General features: G+C 39.7%; 1 protein-coding gene across 1 annotated transcript in view; it reads left to right on the top strand.

The window, feature by feature from the left end:
- Positions 1 to 20,684, top strand: part of snd1 (staphylococcal nuclease and tudor domain containing 1) — a 164,854-nt gene that overhangs the window by 131,293 nt on the left and 12,877 nt on the right. The window contains exons 19-22 of the mRNA XM_055054667.1: positions 11,492 to 11,615; positions 13,460 to 13,529; positions 16,134 to 16,247; positions 19,767 to 19,970. Of these exons, the coding sequence (XP_054910642.1) occupies positions 11,492 to 11,615; positions 13,460 to 13,529; positions 16,134 to 16,247; positions 19,767 to 19,970 (512 nt within the window). The remainder of the gene's footprint in view (positions 1 to 11,491; positions 11,616 to 13,459; positions 13,530 to 16,133; positions 16,248 to 19,766; positions 19,971 to 20,684) is intronic.

Here is a 20,684-nt window from a genome sequence, read left to right as displayed (position 1 = left end):
TTGTCTGGGCTTTTATGGTTCAGAATCACGTTTCAGCGAAGGGCCAGAAATTTGACTTTACATGTCCAAACCTGAAGTTTGGGTTAATGCCACTAGCAGCCCTTGTGGCCCTTTAGGAGAAATAAATGCTGAATAGTTCGTCTTGTTTTTCAAGTTCTGTGTCTTGGACATTAAGGAAGAGCAGGAAACGGAGTGTATACAACTTTTCCCGCCATGTAAAATTATACACAAACAGCAGTTTTTCCATATTGCTGCTCTCAGTGTATTTTGACAGGAGATCTATGAGTTATTCAATCTTTTCTCATAAAAAGACTTTATTTTAGATGATCCAGCAGTGCTGGCGGCTTCTTATATATATGTTGTTGTTTTTTCATTTAATTGGCTTGTGTTCTTCCAACAAGCAGCTGATTGGGTGGTTTCATAAAACGAGAAAAAAAATAAATTCTCAGCAGGGGAGTAAAACTAGACCGGTCCTCGGCCCCTCTGCTTCCCTCTCCTGTTGGGTTGCTTGGCCCCCCTGCTGCACTTTCTCCACCTTCTCTCCTGCCTCACAGTTCCTTTCATTTCTGCAGGTGCGCACTCAGAGCCGCATTAAGTCGTCTGGGCTTCTTGAGTTGAACATCAAAGTGTTAGAGGCTGTAAAATCACACGAGTTGAGTGCTTTAAAATATCATTATATGCCCCCACCCTCGCCCCACAACATTTCTTAGTGAGCAGGTTTACACACACAGTTCCAGTGTGAAGCAGAGTAGTTTAGTGTTTACAGCAGATGACAATAGGCCATCTTAAAAGGAAATACTCAAGTGGCTTCCTCATGCGCGCCCATGTTAATGATCTGAGCCATTTCGAATGGCTTCATTTGACTCTGTTAAATGAAACAGAAAGTGTTTATTTATATATACACTCTTTAGCAAAACTAAGCTAAAGATGTTCTGTATCAATTTTTTTCTTAAGAATTTAACTTGTTTGCATTTCCATTGACTGTGGTTGTGATAGATTTGACAAATCCTAAATCCTGATCAAACCGAATTAACTGAGGGACCCACTGCTGTTCGATTGTTATACTCCCAAAAGCCTTTTTTTTTAAGAATATATAGTTATTGCTTTATTGTAGAAAAATGCCGTAAGTCGTTGATTGTTAAAGCAGTTGCACAATGTGCAATTTCAGGCACGGCTGGTGGCTAAAAGCTCCTTTTGGTATCTGATAGTTAAATATGTGTGGAAAAAAAACAACAACAAAAACACTGAAAGTACAGAATAGGAAATGCACGACTTTAGAAATTTGTGTTTGATTTAAATTGTTGTTAATGTTTGACCTGCCTGCTTTGATGTTTAGCCAAAGTAGGCAGTATAGTTCTGTGATAAACAGGAATCACAGAACTATCAAGAGTGTGGCAGAAAGAGATCAAATCTTCCATGAATCAGACTGGTGCAAAGAAAAATGATGTATTTGTTCGAATTAGAATATACTTTTTACTGGAAGAGTATGCAATAAAATGAATTGATAATCATTCACAAGAGCAAGGAAGTGTAAACAAAAGGGAACAAAAAATTTCTTAAAATTTATAGCTATTAAACGTATCTGAGGTTTCGCAGTGCACAACTAAAAATGACTAACGGCAAAAACAAAAAAAAGCTAGAGAAACATCAATTTCAGTTGGTCGTACATTTGTTTAAGTAGAACAGAGAAGATGAGGAAGAGGAAAAAAGAACATCGGCATTAATATTTAGAGCCAGTTTCCAAACCATTAACCCTGAGGGAGTTGTGTCTATGTAATAAAGTTGGGTGTATTTATTTATTTATTGTGGTCTGTAGAGATGAGTGGCTGCTGAAAAGCCTTCACAGCTTTCTAGATGTTAAAGTTCATGCATCGGTCTCGAAAGTAGTTTCTTTTCCTGAGCTATTAAAATGCAGTCCGAAATGCAGCTTGCGGCGTCATTTTCCCTCACTGTGTCCTGTATCTGCTACAGGTTTGACCCTTTTCCCCATTTTAATCATTTGCATTTAATTACCATGTCCCTCTCCCTATTTCACATGTGAATATATTTACACTTGGTTGATAACTGATTGCTTCCACATCAGGAATAAATTTTCCCAGGAGATTTAGAAAATTGATCTGTAATCCTGTTTATTTTAGGATTTCATCTTGTTAAGCAGTCATTTATCGTTTTCTAGCCCCCTCTACCTCACTTCAACTCCTCAACCCACCCCTTTGCTTCAGTGGTGTTTTCCTTCTGTGTGCCGTTTCCTCTCTGGAGGCTATATGTAATTACTGTCAGAAGGGAGCCGGCACAGATCTGTGCAACCTTGGACACTGAGACAAAAGGCCACTCCAGACACATGAAAGGAGACGACTCTGAACTATGTTGAGCTGGTAGTATATTACTCTGCGGGAAGCAGGCTTGGTGAAAAATATATTTATATATATTTCCAAATGCAGGATTGGTGTCTTTCTGGGTAGAATCCAGAATTGCAGCAGCTAGAATATTGCTTGTTTATACACTTCAGGGATGTCGTATTAAGTCCTTGTTTCCTATGGGTTACAGAGTATACACTTATTTCACTGCAGAGACTCCGCTCTGTTTGATGAAGTAATGGGTCAAGGAGGTAAAACCAAAAGTCCCTCACTTCAGTGACGTTGCTGGGGTAATTCTTGGGGATCTCAAGGCTTTCCCAGATGAGGAGGGATATGGAATCTCTCTGGTGACATCAGGGTTCACTCTGGGGTGTCTTTCAGTGGGATGTATCCTGAAAACTTTCAAGCATTCTAGAAACTTCATCAGATATGTGGTCATAATCCACATTTCAAAAGTATACGACATAATTTTCCTAGCGAAATTGGAAGCTTCTGGCCCTTAATACCGCCACATGCAAACAAGAGCAAAAGATGCTTTAACTCCTCTGCTTGTAGCAGAGACATATTGTTGACCCACAGGAAGCAGTGCAGTTAACAAAAATAGCCTCAGATTTGGAAGAGACCTTTCATCCTGGTCACTTTGGACTAAACCGTGACTTGCTTTCATTTTCTAAGCAAGGAAGATGCTCCTTCCTTATATTTCTAACTCATCTTGTTATATTTTTTTACACTACTTCAACGTAATGAAGATTTATTTTGTGTGAACTGTACAGGAATTACTATATTAGTGGATTAATGTTGGGTGGAAAATTAATTTCGTCAGACTCAAAAGACCAAGGTTTTGTGACTTTCCACTGTGCCACTTTTACAGATTATCCTTTATCTTTCAGAGAGACTGGATGCATGGAGTGTACAATAACATCTCCCACTTGTTTTTGTACATTTCTGCTCATCTGGCTGTAAAAGGACAACTTTTATTTTTTTTAGTTTTTTGGCTTTCAAGAAAGGCAAATTTATCTTAGAAAATGTGTCAAATTTAATGAATCTCATTCTTAGGACAGTGCAGTTGTAAATATTGTTTTACCAACCAGTTCATTATATAAATAGCCCAAAATTGCAAGCTCAACGGCTAAATATTAGACACCATACGTTTGTCAATCTGTTTTTCAGGAGTAAATTAGGATCCTATTTCGATTTTCATGCCTGCCTTATGATCTAAATAAGTGCTAAAGTTGAGGTGACTAAAAGCGGCCTGTTGAGACTGGCTTCTAACATAGTCTCTGTCCAGCAGAGTTGAGACTTGGTAATATATCATTAAAAGTGTAAGCTCTTTGAGTGACATGTGAGTGCTGACATGTCCTTTCAGAGGCATCGCTACACATCACTTCTTGATTCAGAGGTTCAGCGGGTTACAGCCAAACTTTGAGCTCGAGTTTCCAGAACACCAGACTGTTATTAATTTGTGATATGTGGTGCCGACTCAGCACCAATATACTTTAAAAAATTTTCTTAATCAGCTGTGCTCATGTGGTGATTATATTTCTGGGCAGCATTCCTTTAGTGCACCACACACATACACAGATCCCTACCCCACCTGCTCCGGACCTCACGTTGTTGTCACCTCCATGGTCCTGAATTGCTGGGCCTGACCCTCACCAGCAAACACACACACGTGCGCGCACACACACTTCTCGCTTACACCAAACCTCAGCTGCAGTGCGGCTGGCTGAACATGCTGTCTAGAGCTTGTTCCCTGGCACCAATACAGACTCGTAATGAGTGGAGTCGTTCCCCTTCCAACCAGGTGCCACTCCGTCCACATTATTCACACTTCTACCTTTTACACACAGCAGCTGTTCTTTACCTAATGATGCTGGACCCAGCTACTGAGAGAGGAGCGCGGCCAGATCACGGCTTCCTTTCTCATCACCTGAAATTTTAGTTTTTCTTTGACTTTTTAATTTGTTTTATATGCTCTTCATGTTGTTGATCATACATGTCCTCGCACCCTATTTGTGGTGGTTATTTAACAAAGACTACTTTCAAATTGGTACCGCATTTTATCTTCATAAAGATGAATTGCTCTCTAATTGGATGCCATGTCAAGGGAGCAAAGTGATTATTACTTTGCAGCAGAAAGCTTAATAAAAGGAGATGGATGAATAGTTAGAAAAGGTTTGCATAAGGCTGCATAAATTCCTGCCTTTTTCTTTTTTTTTTTTTTTTTTTGAAGCAATTAATAAAAAATATTTTGATTCACATATTTCTGTTACAGTGGGCATCAAGCCAGAGCTACATATCATTCATCTTGTGTTGTAAGCCTTTCAGAAAGGTTTTGTCTATGTTTTTTGTATTTTTTTTGTGTGTAAATCGTAAGAGTTGAATAGTCTAATTATGCCAATATAATAAAGGAACCAATTGTACAGTGGAAAAATTAACTCCTCTTTCTGGCTAAAGACAAAAGGAGTGATAGAAAAGCCTAAATGTGACTATTGTTATAATGATTATGGTGAACAGTTTAATGGTCACATCAAATTAAAGGAGAATGGTTTTAATTGCAATACTGTTATCGTTGGGTGTATGTAATTACGTTCATGCTACAGCTGTAAAACCATATTAATTTAAATTTAACATTGGATGTAATTAGAATTAATGTCACGAAGAAAGAATGAAGTGCTCTGTTTCAGTACCTCAGCAGGCTGACAAAATGGATGAAAACTGCTAATTAGAAGTCTTTACATTGAGTCCATTGGTCTGTTCTCCTCTTAAAATCCCATGTTTGTTCAAGTGGGTTTTGAACTTTGTAGGTCCCACTTGATCAAATACCTACTAAATAAAGCAGCCAAGCTGGTACATGCATTTACCCATAGGATTTCAGGTTATATATTTGATGTTAGTTTTTGTGAAAAATACAAACTTTTTTTCACTTCAGAGTCTTCAGAGTTCAGTGCTACAAGCTTGGAGTAAAGAATCATATATTTGGGCTTTTCTCCCCAATCTGCTTTGTCTTCTGTTTGTTCATTTTGCCATGCAGTCCTGTTGGAGGAGTACTGTAGATACAATTTTTCGACTCTCTCCAGCACGATGGTTACTCGGACAGGCATGTTTAATCTGCTCTGATTGGAAAATTGTGCTTCATTCAGAGGGGAAGTTCTTGTGTTTGTGTGGTCTGCCCTTGGGTGAATTTCTTATTATCCCTTCTGCAAAACTCTCTGCCTGTCTACTGTGATAAGGATATGCACTGCAAAACCAGTCTGAACCTCTAGAAAGACAGAACAAGCTGCTCTTTGGGCTACAGTCAGAATGTGACTTCCTGTGATGGTTCAGAGTTGGACATCCCCACAAAATGACACATTTATCGAGATGTATTTACATTTCTAACCTGCTCACCTGAGAGAGAGCTCAAGCTTCTGTTGTCTATACTCTAGAGTATGAGAACGTGAGTTCTCTCTTTGAAAGTTTGAGTAAAATGGGGTCTTGAATTGGAAGAAGATTCCATAAAACATCCTTTTAATTCAAAGAAGAGTTCTGGTGGTTCAGTGTTTCTGCTGTTTACGGATGATGGATGCCACTTTTCCCGATGAATCTTTCAATGCTTCAGATTTGTCTGTACGCTTCCCTCCATTGACACAGGGCTGTCTCTAAGACAGTTCCTTTAACTTTATCGCTTTGTTTCTGCTCTGACATCCACAATGGACAACAAGACCTTCTATATAGATGATGCCTGCCTTTCTAAGTAATACCTAGTCAACTTTCTGTACTGCAAGTGGACTCTAGCTGTAGAAACATTTGAAGGATGATCAGTGCAAACTAAGTTAAAAATTAAGACCTGCAAATACTGTCCGGCTGCATTGTGAGTGAAAACTGCAGCAGACTTGACAGCTGATGCTGCCCAGATTCTGCTTGATGTAGAGGATGTGGTGGTTAGAGGTCAGACTGGATTATCTCTCCTCTCTCAGGGCGTCTGTACATAAATCAGATACGCAAGTTAGATTCTAAAAGGTCAGCTCAGCTGTCGGTCCGAGCCAGGATGCTTTTGATTTTAGGTGGAAAATGAGCGTCACCCATTCTTCACTGCTCCAGCAAGCTTTATTCATACTAATGTCAGCATTTGGAAGGATTACCTAAATTGAAATGACTGAGTGGTATTTTTCACAGTGGTTTGCCTCTTTTTAGGTTCAAAAAGGGCTCTCTTCAAAATTGGCTAAATGTGTGCACATTTGAACTAATTTGGAGACTACAAATATATCCCACTGGTATTTTTGGACCTTTAAATAAGTCTATTGGACAATTAAATCAGACCATTAGCTTCAGCCAGTTAGCCTTTACAGGTGGCAGAAAAAGAAGGTGGAGGGACTGAAACAAGAGAGACCACTAGATGCCTTCTTTGTTTACATTTTTCAGAGACAGAAACAGTAATTTGCTGTAAAAGACTCCAGACTTTTGGCAAGAAAAGAACGGAGGAGGGTAATTGGTGGTAGTGGGGGGTTTCAGATGAGGCGCAATCTCATATCCCGCTCAAGAGGGAGTGAAGCTGTATGTGTCGAGCATTAGGATCATTTGGTTTTTTTATGGTGACTTACAGTTCGTAAAACATCAGTCAGTAAGGAGAGAGGGGAAACTTTCTCCTATCTTAGCTCTACTCGGCATTCCCAAGCTGAGTGCTGGTTCTCCTTTGACTAGCCTTAGCGGATATAACTGTCAACTGTGTTTCATGTTTGCCAGACCTCAACTCGTTGTGTGTTCTGGGTGTGTTTAAGTTGTTAAATGATGGACAATACATTCATTTAGAGCAACAGCAGTCAGTCCTCCAGGGTCTCTTTTCAGAGCAATAACTTTGTCACTCTTTCCTCAGGCATTTCCTAATAAATTACACTGCCTTACAGAAATGTTCATGCCCCTGGTACTTTTGACTATTTTGTCACTTTACAGCCACAAACTTCAGTGCATTTTCTTGAGTTTTTATCTTAGACTTGTTAGACGAGAACAAAATTGGACTTCAGTCCAAATGTACAAATATGTTGTGGAAAACAAACAAGACACATCATCCTGACAGAACATTGATGTGGTGGTATCAAGCTTTGATATAGTTTTCTTCATTAGGGAGCTGCAGTTAATGGGAAGATTGATGGCACTAAATTCAGGACAATGGTTGTAGAAACTTGTTAGAGTCAAGGTTCACCTTGAGTCCAGGCAGCGACCCAAAAGATACACCAATATCTTCAAAGCCATAGGATAGGCCCCAGCTAAAGTCCAAACAAGACTTTGGCTCTCTCAAAAGTTACTGTTCATTGATGGTTTCCATTCAATCTGAATGAATTTGAGTTATTTTGCATAAAAGAATGGGCAAAGCTAGCCTGATGGTCCTGGCAGTAAAAAATGGTGAAAAAAATTGTGCACACATGCGTAGCATGATTTTCTTTTTGTAGAACACTGTGAAAACAATTCAATGTTTTACTCTCTCCTTCAGAATTAATCAAAACCTTTATCAGCTGGTAATAAAATACCAATAAACCATGATTTTTGGAAAATGCGTTAGTTTTCTGGTTTGTTTCCTGATCCCCATAAACACCTACTTCCAAAGACGGGTTTTGTTTCTCCAGATTGACAGCAATTAGACTCATAATTTGCTGTACATGTTGAAATTTAGAGATTGGACTGCTTTTACAAGCAATCACTGCTCTCTCGGCCTCAGCCTGTGCGTCTGTCATACTGTGATTATTTATCCTTCTGAGTTTTAATGGCTTTTGTAAACAGCTTAATAGAATTCACCAGAGCCTTGGGATGCCTGCTGAAAGGGCACTTGAGCCACTGTTTTCATTGGCTTTTTGTCTTTCCACCCCTTCATCTCCGCTTCCACACCGCGTGGCGCAAGATAATCGAATATGATCACAAGCAAACAGTAAAACCCGTCACCACCGCTCTCCTCCCTGTCTTCTCTCCCTTTCTTGCATTCTCTATTATTTCTGTTCTTTCAAAGCCTAATCGGTCCTTCACTTTGCGCTCGGCATTCAGAATGTAATTATATATGATTTATAAACAGCTGCAGCCATTATCATGTATAAACAAATTGCAGAATGAGGAAGGTTGGGGGGGGGAGACAGAGAGATAAAAAGATGAGGATAAAAAGAATTTGGCGAGCATCAGGCACAGTCATTGGTTTGGCTGCTTTTTGGATCATCGCTTTGGCTCTTGCTTCAACACAAAATGAGCACTAACGTTTGACACGGTTTACCCCTTCTGCAAGCAGATATTTGGTTGTCCTGCTGCCAGCGTTGAATAGGATTCAGCCTCTGTAATACAGTGTTCTTGTTGTACTTCCTACTTCCTAACTGTTGCTTTTTCAGGATTTAACAAAAAGTTGGCTCAAGTTGGTTCATTGTGCTGCTGTGCTCTCCTGCAGCATGTGACGTTTGTTGGTTTTTGTTCCAGTAATGACGGCTACATTACCTGGTTCTACTGCTTTTTTATCTTTTTGATGTGCATTTTGAAGGCTTGAGAAGTTAAACAACTTTATTTCATGTCATTGTCTAAGATTTATAAAGATCGGTTTAATTTTTTGACAAGTTCTAATGGCAATACTTAAACATATGTAAAAGGATAAGCTACAAAATAATAAAAATATAGAAAAAGATTTTTTAAAAATTGTGTTTGACAGACATCTTTATCAGGATTATTTCAAAACACTCATATTTTATGTAAAAAGTGAAATTCACATGAACTTGAGGGATTGAACAATCAACCTGGTGTTGAATATTCAAGTGTGTGATGCAAGAATGCAGAATTTGCCAGTTTGCCTCTTCTTGCATTCATACCCAGCACTTAGTTTCATCCTGACCTATTTTCATTTTATCCCCATGTTCATAACCATACCATAGGACTTTTTATCTTTTTATTTGCACTTTGCAGAATTGTTTACAAAACAAAAACAAAGCTTCAGTCTCCCATATTAACTTAAATCCAGTTTCAATTTAGGAAATAAATCACACATTTTATAATGACACTTTTTAGCAATAAAATGTATTATTTCGCCTTAAATGGTGATGCCCCCTTATCCCACTTTATGCCAGTCAACAGGTTGGTTATGCCCTGCTGTGGATAATCAGAATTTCTCAAGTACACCAACGTGGTTGTTGTCTTTATCCTCTCTAAACCCAAACTGATTGCCCCCCTGTGGGAGCAATCATTGTCATCATATTTTGGTCCCGAAAACTTGAGATATAGAATTTTAACTGGATGCAGAATTTAGTTTCTTTGTCAATATCTGTCTGCTTCGAATTTGCCTCCAATCATAACTGCTTCTAAAATTAGAAGGTTCATATTCAGTCTCTTCTTGCATGCATAAAACCAGCAAGTTTATTTATATCATGAGAGTCTAAAACATGTTTAGGTCTCAGGGATTCACTGCTCATATGTTAGAACACTGAAGAAAAATTACCAGGGTGTTTTATTTGTCTGCATTCGTCAGCTAGCAGCTCCACAGCGGCTGTGCGGGGAGATATTTGGACAACTCTGCTCTCACTATGCAAAATCAACCCGAGCCCCCAGTTTTCTCCTCCCACTTCACTTCTCACTAAATCCCTTTGCTTTCCTTCCTTTTTTCCCCCCATCCAAGTTTGACATGCAAATGAATGTCTCCTGAGCTATTGGTTGGCAGCTGTCTGCCTGTCTCAGCATAGATAACTGTGGGAAAACAGCATCATTATTCATATTTTCTTGTTCTCCAGCAGCATAAATAATATTAGGTGCTAATGACAAGCAGGAGCGGCTGTACAGAAATAGAAAGGTGTCTGCCTGCAAGCTGTTTGTTTGGTAGTAACATGCATCATCAGCAGAACTACCCCGGCTGCGTTTATTTAATATTTCTGCTCCTCGCTGTTAACATGTAGAGTGTTGAAAATGAAGCTTCTTTTAATTTTAATCCTTCAAGTGAGATGCTGACATAAACAGAACATTAGTCCTGCTTGGGTTTACTATCATCCAAATGTCTGAATAAAGAGGATCAGTCGCACATTAAATTAGCCTTCCTGCCTGCAGACCCCTCCCCCCTTCAGGTGGTTGATTTGTGAAAATGTCCTCTAAAAATATCACCATGGAAATTCCTACTGGCCACTTTGATAAACTAGCTGCAGTGATTGCTTCAATACACGTCAATACCGCTCCACGCCATAACACACAGTCATTGGCAAACACTTGCCAACAGGGATGAGCAAGTGGTCTCTAAAACACACAAACACACCGCGAGCGTTTCTCAAACAGCTGAAAAGTAGCTCTCGTCAAGATGCACGTTCTCTGCGTTCACAATCGGCATTCCAATTCGCGCTGATGGTTGCAAATCAGGCAGCCACTTACCACAGTCATTGGTTCCCCATGAAGCTGTGGCTTACTATCTGATTCCTGCATATCGACAGCCACGTTCTCACCTTGAATCCACTATAATGGGTCTGCGGCTCATGATATAATGGCTTGATGGCCCATAAAGGCCCACTGTGAGAGCTGGCTTAACTCAAAGCTCTACTTCACCACCAGGGTCAAACCAGAATAAGCTGCATAGTGTTAATGGGCTTAGCAGCTACAAAAGCTACTAAGTATTTCTCTTAGTAATTCTGGCGTCAGTATCTAGAGATGATAAGATTGCTTTTGACATGGTTGTTCTTGCTTTACACTATAAAGGCTAAATTATTTTTAAATGGGGGGGACTCCCCTTTTTCCCTTCTTGCACAGCTGCCTTTTGAAATAAAGCAATTCGGTTCTATTTTGATGCAATTTGCAGCAGCATGATCTAACAAATGCACACCAAATTATTTAAATTGTTTCAACTTTGCTGGGTTCTCTGGACAGCTGTGTTGGAACAGCTTTATAGTACACAAATCTGACAAAGTAATTGTCAGATTATTTTCCTCTCACAAATAAAGCCAAGTATTTGCCTTCTTTAGCAACAACACTTTGTTAAAAAGATAAATGGAAAGAAAATCAGACCCAGTCTATGCATAGTCTTCCTGTACCAGCAATTTATGTTGTTTGAGGGTAATAGAGAAACAATCAATCTGCATCACAAATGAATCTAGATTAGATTTGAGAAACAATAATGCTGTACCTCAACACTGTAATTTGGTTTCCACTCATTCCGTCAGGAGGCCAGTTGGAGAGTCTGATGGAAACCATGAGAGCAGAGATCGCTGCCCATCCTCCCGTTGAAGGGTCTTACTCGGCACGGAAAGGGGACTACTGCCTAGCCAAGTTCGCTGATGGTGAATGGTATGTGTGCATTTCTGTTTCAAAAACTTTGAAAATTTTGAACCACGCACCCAGCAACCTTAGTTGTCCTTCTTACTGAAGGTGTCAGACGCACACAAAGCTGATTGTCTGCCATTTCCAAAATGCTGAGTAAGTGAGTTCCAAGCCATTTTAAGTTTGATTCGATGTGAAGGTGTCCTAATGGGGAACTGGATTGTCCTAGCAGAGCCTGCTCCTTATAATCACTCATTTGACCTTTTTCCTCTCTTAAATTTGAGTGGTAGGATTACTGTGGATCACAGTGTTCCAGCAGACTTCTGAACAGTGAACTAAATCAGTTTGACATCTAACAGGAAAATACTTGTGCTGGGGCTGTGTATCGGTGGCGTCAGGAAAACATCCACATAAATAGCCAGAGTTAAAATTTCCCTGTAAAGCAGCACTTCTAACCGAAGGGATTTATTTTTTTATTTTTATTTCCTTTAGTGATTGAGCAACTTTATATTCAAAGGATTTTGTTTTCAGCATGTGGCGCATCCACAGCAGTCACCTTCAGTGTTTTGATTAGCTCTTATAAAGCAGCGGTTTCCAAGCAGTTACATACAAAATCTCTTCTCCGCGTTTCTTTGAGTGTTTAAAGTTCACAGATGGCCATGGGAGATGGCTAGAAGTCAAGAAGGCGAGGGTAGGGAAAGAAAGATCATGCAACTAATTAAAAACCAAATGTTCATCCAACACAGGTGTTGCCCTCCATCTTCGTGTTTTGCTTTTAGGGCAAAACACAAGTTAATCTACTTTATATGTCACCAGTACAAGTCGGAGGACATTCTGAACAGGAAACATGGAGTCGGTATCTCCACATCGGGGACGGGGGGGAGAAACGGCTGCCATTTAAACGATGGGAAAAATATCTTGATTTGTGTCTTTCTGGCAGCCCTTTATTATTCAGCAAGCTAATTATGTTTGCATTGTTCTTTCTTTGTATCAGAGAACTGTGCGGTTCGTTCTCCATGGAGACTTGTTTCTTTAGGGGAGTAATTAAAAAATTGTTACCATGCAAGTCCTCCCAGAAACACAAATGGAAAAGAATAAAACCTCTGTTCATCAGTCGCTTCCTTTTTCTCAAACTCCTTATTATTGCAGTTTTTTACTTTATTATTCTCTCTTCACTCACATAAACCTAATTATTTGGACTTTTTTTTTTTTGCTGTGCCTGCTTTGCAGCCAATTTGTCTTTAGTGTTGTCATTTATTTTCTTACTAAAGATTCAGAGTGATGTCCAGGTGAGGTGATGTCATGCATAAGTTTCATATTGTAGCTTCTTTTTATCTGTATCTATTATTCAGGAAGGTGGTTTTGTAATTTAGTTGTTACTTTCTGATTGTCGCTGCTTTTACTTATTATTAGTTTGGAAATCAAGCTTTTCAGATGTGCCAGAAAATAAAGGATCACAATGAAAAACCTCCAGGGTCTCTATGATTAGCACTAATGTGCTAACATCATTTTCTGCAAGGCAAAAAAAATAAAATAAAACAGGTTTAAATTTCTACCTTTTATTGCAAAGAGGCCTCCGTGCAATTTCCACCGCCCGTCTATGTCCTGATAGATCCCCTCTGTTCCCCCCCAGCAACCCGCACACCCCCCGCCTGTTCATTCTAGCCCGCTCCTCTACCCCGATCACGACAGACAGATCCTCCAACACCTTCTCCCGAGGGAAATAAGCACAGAATCATTTACTCATCTCCTTTTCCTCTTGTGCCCTCTGTCTTCATCTCTCTTTTTCTACTCTCTATGCTCTCCCCCTACTCGTTCCCCCTTTTCTCTCTATCCTTCTTTTCCCCCCAATTATTCTTCTGCTGCTGCAGGTACAGAGCCAGAGTGGAGAAAGTTGAGTCACCGGCAAAGGTTCACGTCTTCTACATCGACTATGGCAACGTGAGTCACTTTGTAGCAATAAATCTGATTGTGTGCATGCGTGGCGGGAAAGTGTTCTCATTAAAACAAAGTGCTGATCTTTACAGTTGAAAAACATGCACATAGGAATTTCTTTCTTCAAATATTTGTGGGGATTTTTATATTCCAAGTTTTTTTTATGTTCGAAGAAGTCTCTGTGTGCCCTTTTAGCTGAAGTTTATATGAGACACAAAATGCCAGCTTGCTTGTTTTATTTTTCCTGGTATTTTATTATTGAAACACAAAAAGTTCAGAACAGAATCTTTACTTGGTCAGAAAGTATGGATTTTATTCTAGTTTTTATCAGGTCATTTATGTTGACTTGATACACCAAAACTTTTTGAGGTTTTTAAATAATTTAACTGCTTTTTTTTTTTTGGCCTTTGGACTTAAATTTTTAACCATCAAAGTATCAGGATGTGCAAAGTTTCAGTCACGAAGTGTGGTTCTAAAGCTTATGGAACATTTTGAAGACAAAAATAGTCACGTGTGCAGTCGTAACAAGTAAATTTAATGTAAAATTTAACATTAAATATGTATTTTATATGCTTTAAAATTCAAAGCATCTTGAAACAAAAGCATCACAGATTAATAAAGTGATTTGTTGCATCCAGTCACTTTTCTTTTTTTTTTAGTTTTTCACTAAAGTGTCTGAAAAATGACAATTATTAAACAGAAGATTCATAGAAACCCTGGTTTTCTTCAGAATGAAATGGCTCCTGCGTCTCTCTGGGTATTTTTAATTTTACTCGGCGATGACGAAGGCAGTATTGTCGTCTGCCCACGTGCGTGCTCATGCTTGCATCATCACCGAGTGGCTCATGCAGCCAGCCCCCGCCCTGCGGGAGTTTTCCCATGATGCAGTGGAGCGGCACAGTGTGCGACTGACCTCAGAGCAGGGGGGACAGACCACGGTTTGGCTGGCAGATGCAATGCATCCTGGCATGTTGCTGAAAGTGTTGTTCTCCGAGGCTGACCTGGTACACACACACACAAAAAAACCACGAGCTGATTTCCACAGCCTCTCATTTGTAGTAGTTTTGCGTCATTTCAGGTTGAGTCAGACTGGCCTTGAATTTGTGCCCTTGTGTCACGAGCTATTAGCTTACAATACTGCCACCTCTCTCAGGTACATGGTGCTACCTGAATTATTATGTGATCATTAGCAAACACAGCAGAGCACTTTTGTCATTTTCAGGTTTAAAGCCTACATTCAAAGTGTCATCAAAGTCTCATATCATGCAGATAAATCTTAACATTGTCATTATGAATCTCAGAGATATTTTCTGTCTAGACTGGACAGTTCAATGAACACATTAACCAAGGATATGAGAGGGTCGTTAAATTACCTCTTGAGTTCTCACGGCTGTATTTATCTGACTTACCAACATGCTGAAGCCTTTTTGGGTCAGTGACTGAACAGAGCTTGTACATGTTTTATAGATTTTGTGTCATAAACATAGAGTAAAGATTATTCATTTGTAGCTCTATATCTTGAAATGACCCAAAACAAAGGCTTATCTAGTCTGAGTAAGTAAAACAAATGCAATAATCAGGATTTTTTTTTTATTACTTATTAAAAGACAACAAAAAGCAAAAGTGGTGGATTCTGAAGTTATCACAGTTTATCCTGGAAATTAAATTTAAGGAACATTTTTCACTTCAATCCATTTGTAGACCAAACAAATGTGGTGATTTTGGATGAATTTAATGAAGTGGAAAAAAATAAGACTTTTCAATATTGGACTTACCAATCAAGAGAAAATTGACTTATTCAGATCAAATCAATTTAATTTGTGCATTCATACACATCAGTCCTTCTTTATACATTCAAAACATGTTTTGCTGCAAATTTCTGAAGGTGAAATAAATCTGCTTCCTTACGTCAATGTCTTGCTGAGGCAAGTAAACATGCCACTCTTTGTGCATCAACCAATTCAGACTTTTCATTCGATTCACCCAGTATAACACGACGTATGGGATTATCACTTCTTGCATCTTGGGTTGTCTTCATCTTTACTTTAGCTAAGCCGAAACGCATATGGAGCTTGCACCTTCGCAGGTGTACCAACAGCTGTAAAATGATTATGTGGTTTACTTACAAGAGTGTGAAGCATTTTATCAACCGAAAGAAGATGCCTCACACATATTTTTTTTCTCTATACCAGTACTGTTAGAGTGCAATACAAATATTAAGTCTAATTGAAGAAACATTGGATTCTGCATTTCATTTTGTTACTTTCTTTTTTCGAAATGCTGTCAAACAAATTTAAAAATGCTATTTACGGCAAATGTATCCAGATAATGTCCAACAAGAAGTATTTTAGTACAGATAAACTAAGGAGTACTTATTTTCTCATCTGAAAATAAGCCTCAAACACAAGCAGGTAGATACAGCTTAAGGCCCTCTCCTTTATATTTAGGACTCATAATAAATTTATGGCATCAGCAACTGAATATCGCTCCCAGACACTGTCAAGACAAGAAATATTGTGGCGTTTTAATATCACAAGATGTCGTTAACATCACACGTATGAAAGCTGCTGTGTGGCGAGTTTTAAATGTCCTTCCTGTGTCCTTCCTCAGAGAGAAGTTGTGTCAAGCACCCGTCTGGCTGCCATGCCTCCCGCCTTCAGCACCAGGACCCTGCCAGCACAGGCCACGGAGTACACCTTCGCCTTCATCCAGGTCCCACAGGACGTAAGTGTATAGATGAGCAGACATGTCTTTGCAGCCGCGAGCTCCGAAATTAGCCGAGATATCTGCTTCTTCCGTCCCGCTTTCTGACAACTTTTTGAAAGTTTGATTTTCCTGGCACGACATGAAAAGTGTTTGAGTTTCACAAATCACACCGTGTGATAAGTCTGGAGCAGACAAGGCTGACTTTCCATTTCAGGCAGTCTTGTGAAAACGATGCCTGCGATCAGATAATAGATGTAACAGAAGCAAAAGAGAGCAATGACAAATACAAAGTCACTGGTTTTTCATGTTTGCACAAAGATTAAAAAAAAAAAAAGGAAGAAAAAAAAAACTTACCATCTGTGTTCTTTTTGAGCAAATTTGATAACATTCCCTTCAATTATTCAGCAGCCTGAACTGTGATTTTCCTATGCAGAGATGATATCAACTTGGTGTGCTGGAGTACGTACATGGTTGAACACCTTCCGCTGTTTTCTGCAGAAATAATCATGTTTACTCAACCTTCAGTGACCACAGGGACGTACGTTTGCACGTGTGTCAGGGGGTCGGCTCGTTGGCAGAGTCTTGAGCCGACTGCATACAAATCAAACCAAAGCCGGTTTACTTTAGCTATAGGCCTTGTCGGCGGTGACTTAAATCCTGGATTTATTCTACTGCGTGTGATTTGCTTTTCGAAGATTTCTGTGGCACATAGGCTGCATAAGATGTGGACCACTTTAGATATGATCCCGGGATTCATCGAGTTGCGGGATTTGTTTGTTTGGCCATGCTGCTAAAGTTTATCTGTGCCTATTGAGTTTAAGTCAGCTTTTGATGAATGCAAGCTGATTTGTTGTTTTTTTATAGAGATAAATATATAGAAATATAAACAGTTGATTAGATTTGAAAATGTCATTCTTTTTCCCTGAATTTTCTTCACTTTCTTCCTAAAAATGATAAATGAAAAGCAGGCGGCCTGAGGTCTGTGCTGCCACGTCTCATGAGTCAGTAATGAAGTAGGCCATCTGTTGGAGCAAACCGTGGGACACACGGTTCACCTCCATGTTAAAGCTCCCATACACAAGCATTAAAAACCTGCAGCACACCTTTCAGTCTGAGACACACCTTACTCCTCTTCTGCTCAGTCGTCTTTCCGTCGCCCGTGCGTCTCAACTTTCCGTTTTGTCTCAGATTTCCGTTTCGTCTGGTTGCTATCTGACACACTGACAGCATGGTGTCCCGCTAGTACAGAAGCTTTGTGGGAAAGGTTGCTCCCTTCCTTCCGTAACCCACCACCTGATGCCCCTGCACAACACATCTGTCTTCACAAGTCATAATTGGCGTCTTAGTCACTCTCTGAAAAGTTCTTTTCTAAGACTAAAAGTCTGCCATTTGGATGAAATCCCACTGCTTGCATCCTGTTGTTTCTCATCAGATATTCTGTAAAGTGACAGTATTTTCATAAAGCGTCAGCCGTGACAAACTCCTACTGTTCTTCTGTTTTAAAGGGGGGATTTTTAGATTTTATTTTTACCTGAGATGTGTCCTGGTGACTTGTATCAAAGCAGGAGGCATCATGAATGTCACATCCATGACACGTCGCTGTAGCAACTACAACTTTAGGTGCAAAAAATATTATATTTTTAGATTGTGTTTTCCCCTTTTAAAGGTTGTCATGCCATTCACATGACTCCACTAATGTTTTTTTCTGTCTTTTTGAGCTAATTGGAGATTAAATTTTTATCGAGATTGTCAGTTATAAAAAATAGCCAAAAGAAAAGGCAGCTCATTAATTTATAAGCTCCTTTCACTTATACTGCATTACCATTTCCCATCACAGTCATGGCAAAATCCACTGGCAACAAGAAATGACTTTCTAAGTTAAAATCGCAAAGTAAAGGTCGACAAACGCATCCAACACCTCACATCTTTGCAGTTTTATGTGAAGTAGGGAACAGTTTCTGACGGTAATTTCCATAATACTTTTCAGGCACATTCAAGAGACGTTTGATGCTAAAACTTGATTTTAAAAGTCTTGCTTTGTCAAGATGAAATGAAGCCCCGACAGTTTGACTAATGGCTTGCAATAATTTCTAAAGCATTTATAAAAATTGGAGACCCTACTTTTTAAATTTGGATAAGTATTTCCAAGAGTCGTGGTTCTCGTGCCCCTGATCCTGTAATGTTTCAGCTGTTAATTCATCCGTTCCACTTGTATTTTTTCCCTTAGGACTATAGAAATATTTGTTGTAAATGAATAGTTATTGGCATCTGCTTTTATTGTTTAAAAATTTGCAAAACAGAAAATGGCTTAAGATCTTGTGAAGTCTATATCTGTGGAGGTTGAACTGTTTAAGAAAATATTTTTAAGTCTACTCATCTACACGCGTCCCTGCATCAAACTGCTCTTTTCATCGCGTAGCGTGAAAGATGGAGACATCCTTAGGAACTTTCCATTGTCTTTTCATGAGCATCGCTCCATTCTTCATCAGCAGTCGTCTCCCCCTCGCCCCGAGCGTCCCCACGGCAAATGTAACAAGTTGACCAGGGGGGGAGACAAGGGGACAAAAATGGCCCTTCTAGTTTTGTTCCTCGAATAAGCCTCCCTGCCCACACTCGCTCACTCACTCACACACCAGACGTTCAGATGCCCAAGGGTGGCTAGCTGGAAGGGGGTTACCATGGAGACAAGACCAGGGCGAGAAAGAAGGGTAGCGAAGAAGAGATGGATGGTATAGGAAAGGGATGGTTAATGGCCAGGAGCTGATTCTTCTTTTCTGTTCTTTGTTTGGAAGGGGAGACGTTGTTTTTTTCTTTTCTTTTTATGCTATCTTCTTTCTTTTGGAGGTGCCAATGCCAACTCTTGTTTCATTTTCACCCCGTCTCCTGAAGGACATAAGGTCAAGATTTTGTTGCAGCTGTGTCACTATCGTCTTCTCCATATGTTCATTTAATTGCTGGATTTTAAGGGTTGAAAAGTTCAAGGGAGAAGAGGACGGCTTTGAAAGTGAAGCTTGGCTGTTGACTTCCTGTGCAATTCTGCGCAAAAAGAAAACGTGCGCAGTCTGGGTTTTCTCCTCTTTGTTTGGATTGCCTAGAGTAGATTTTCAATCAGAGAACAGAAGGAGAAACTTGTGATCAATGACGTAAATTTTCTCTGCTGTAGTTTTAGTGATAGTAGCATTATTTTAATTAACTGTGTTTTGTTTTTTCCCCTCTTTTCAACACAAGTTAATGTTTGACATCCCAGTGTTCCTTTGCAGTCCAGAAAATTATAGATTTTCTTTTGAGCATTTTCCAGGTCAGGTTAACTATGGGAACATATTTATATTTGCACACTTTATTCCCTTATCCATGGTCAATCCAGCCATCTGTTCATCTATCCACTTAGCTTTTTGTCCAAGCATGTGTGGAAATATCTGCTGTAAATTCACACTCAAGTTTTATATTCTTCAAAATGAACAAATAATTTGCGTCCGAAAAAGTGTTGCCCATTGAAAACAAACTTAAGTGTACCAATTGTTTCCCGGCTTTCTCCAGGAGGACGCCCGTGCTGATGTGGTGGACTGTGTGGTGCGGGACATCCAGAACACCCAATGCCTGCTGAACGTGGAGTACTCAGGGGCCACCTGCCCACACGTCACAATACAGTTTGGGGACACCAAGGATGACGTGGGCCTGGGCTTGGTCAAAGAGGGCTTGGTCATGGTGGACGTCCGCAAGGAGAAGCACCTGCAGAAAATCGTGAGTGGATTGTTGAAATGATCTCAGGGATTTCTTCTGTTGCTGCAGCTGCCTACTGAGAAGAGCAGTCCACAGGCGGTGTGCAATACGCTGCACGGATTGATATTTCAACATTTGTGCAGATGTTAGCTCTTTTATGTGTATTATTTTAAGTGCCTTTTCTGTCTCTTGTTTGGGTGTGAAATATTGATGGACACCAAAGTCCTTGCAGTCAGAATGGTATTGAGCGAGAATGCCATGACCGGCATCTCTTTAACAGCTGCTGCAGTTTGTAATATAGCGGGGCAGTTAAACATGTCAAAGTAAAAGTGCTTGTATTTGCGACAGACAGGTTCGAATTGTTTATAGCTTTGCAAGACAACATGATGGAGAGGATGCCTGCAACGATGGGCCCTTTAGTTTATTCTTTTCCAGACCATGTTTTTCTTTCACTTCGCTCCCTTTTATTTACAAACTGCTGCAGATTCCAATCAGAGTCAGACATAAAGGAGGTGACGGCTGTGATTTGTCTGTGGTCCATTATTTTCATATTTGAATACATCATTTGTAGTCACATGCCAGGTTCTCTCTTTATTACATGATCTACCAATCGCCTGATCCTATTAGAGAAATGTGGCTCCACTCCTCTGAGGTCAGTTTGTTTGTGCCCTCACTCCTTTTTTCTGCAGCAATTGACATTTACTTCTTACGCAATACATTTTTATGTACGCTCAA

This window comes from Poeciliopsis prolifica, unplaced genomic scaffold, assembly GCF_027474105.1.
Source record: "Poeciliopsis prolifica strain line A6 unplaced genomic scaffold, Auburn_PproV2 SCAFFOLD040, whole genome shotgun sequence".
In the NCBI taxonomy this organism is placed as follows: domain Eukaryota; kingdom Metazoa; phylum Chordata; class Actinopteri; order Cyprinodontiformes; family Poeciliidae; genus Poeciliopsis; species Poeciliopsis prolifica.
This window is presented reverse-complemented; position numbering and strand designations above follow the sequence as displayed.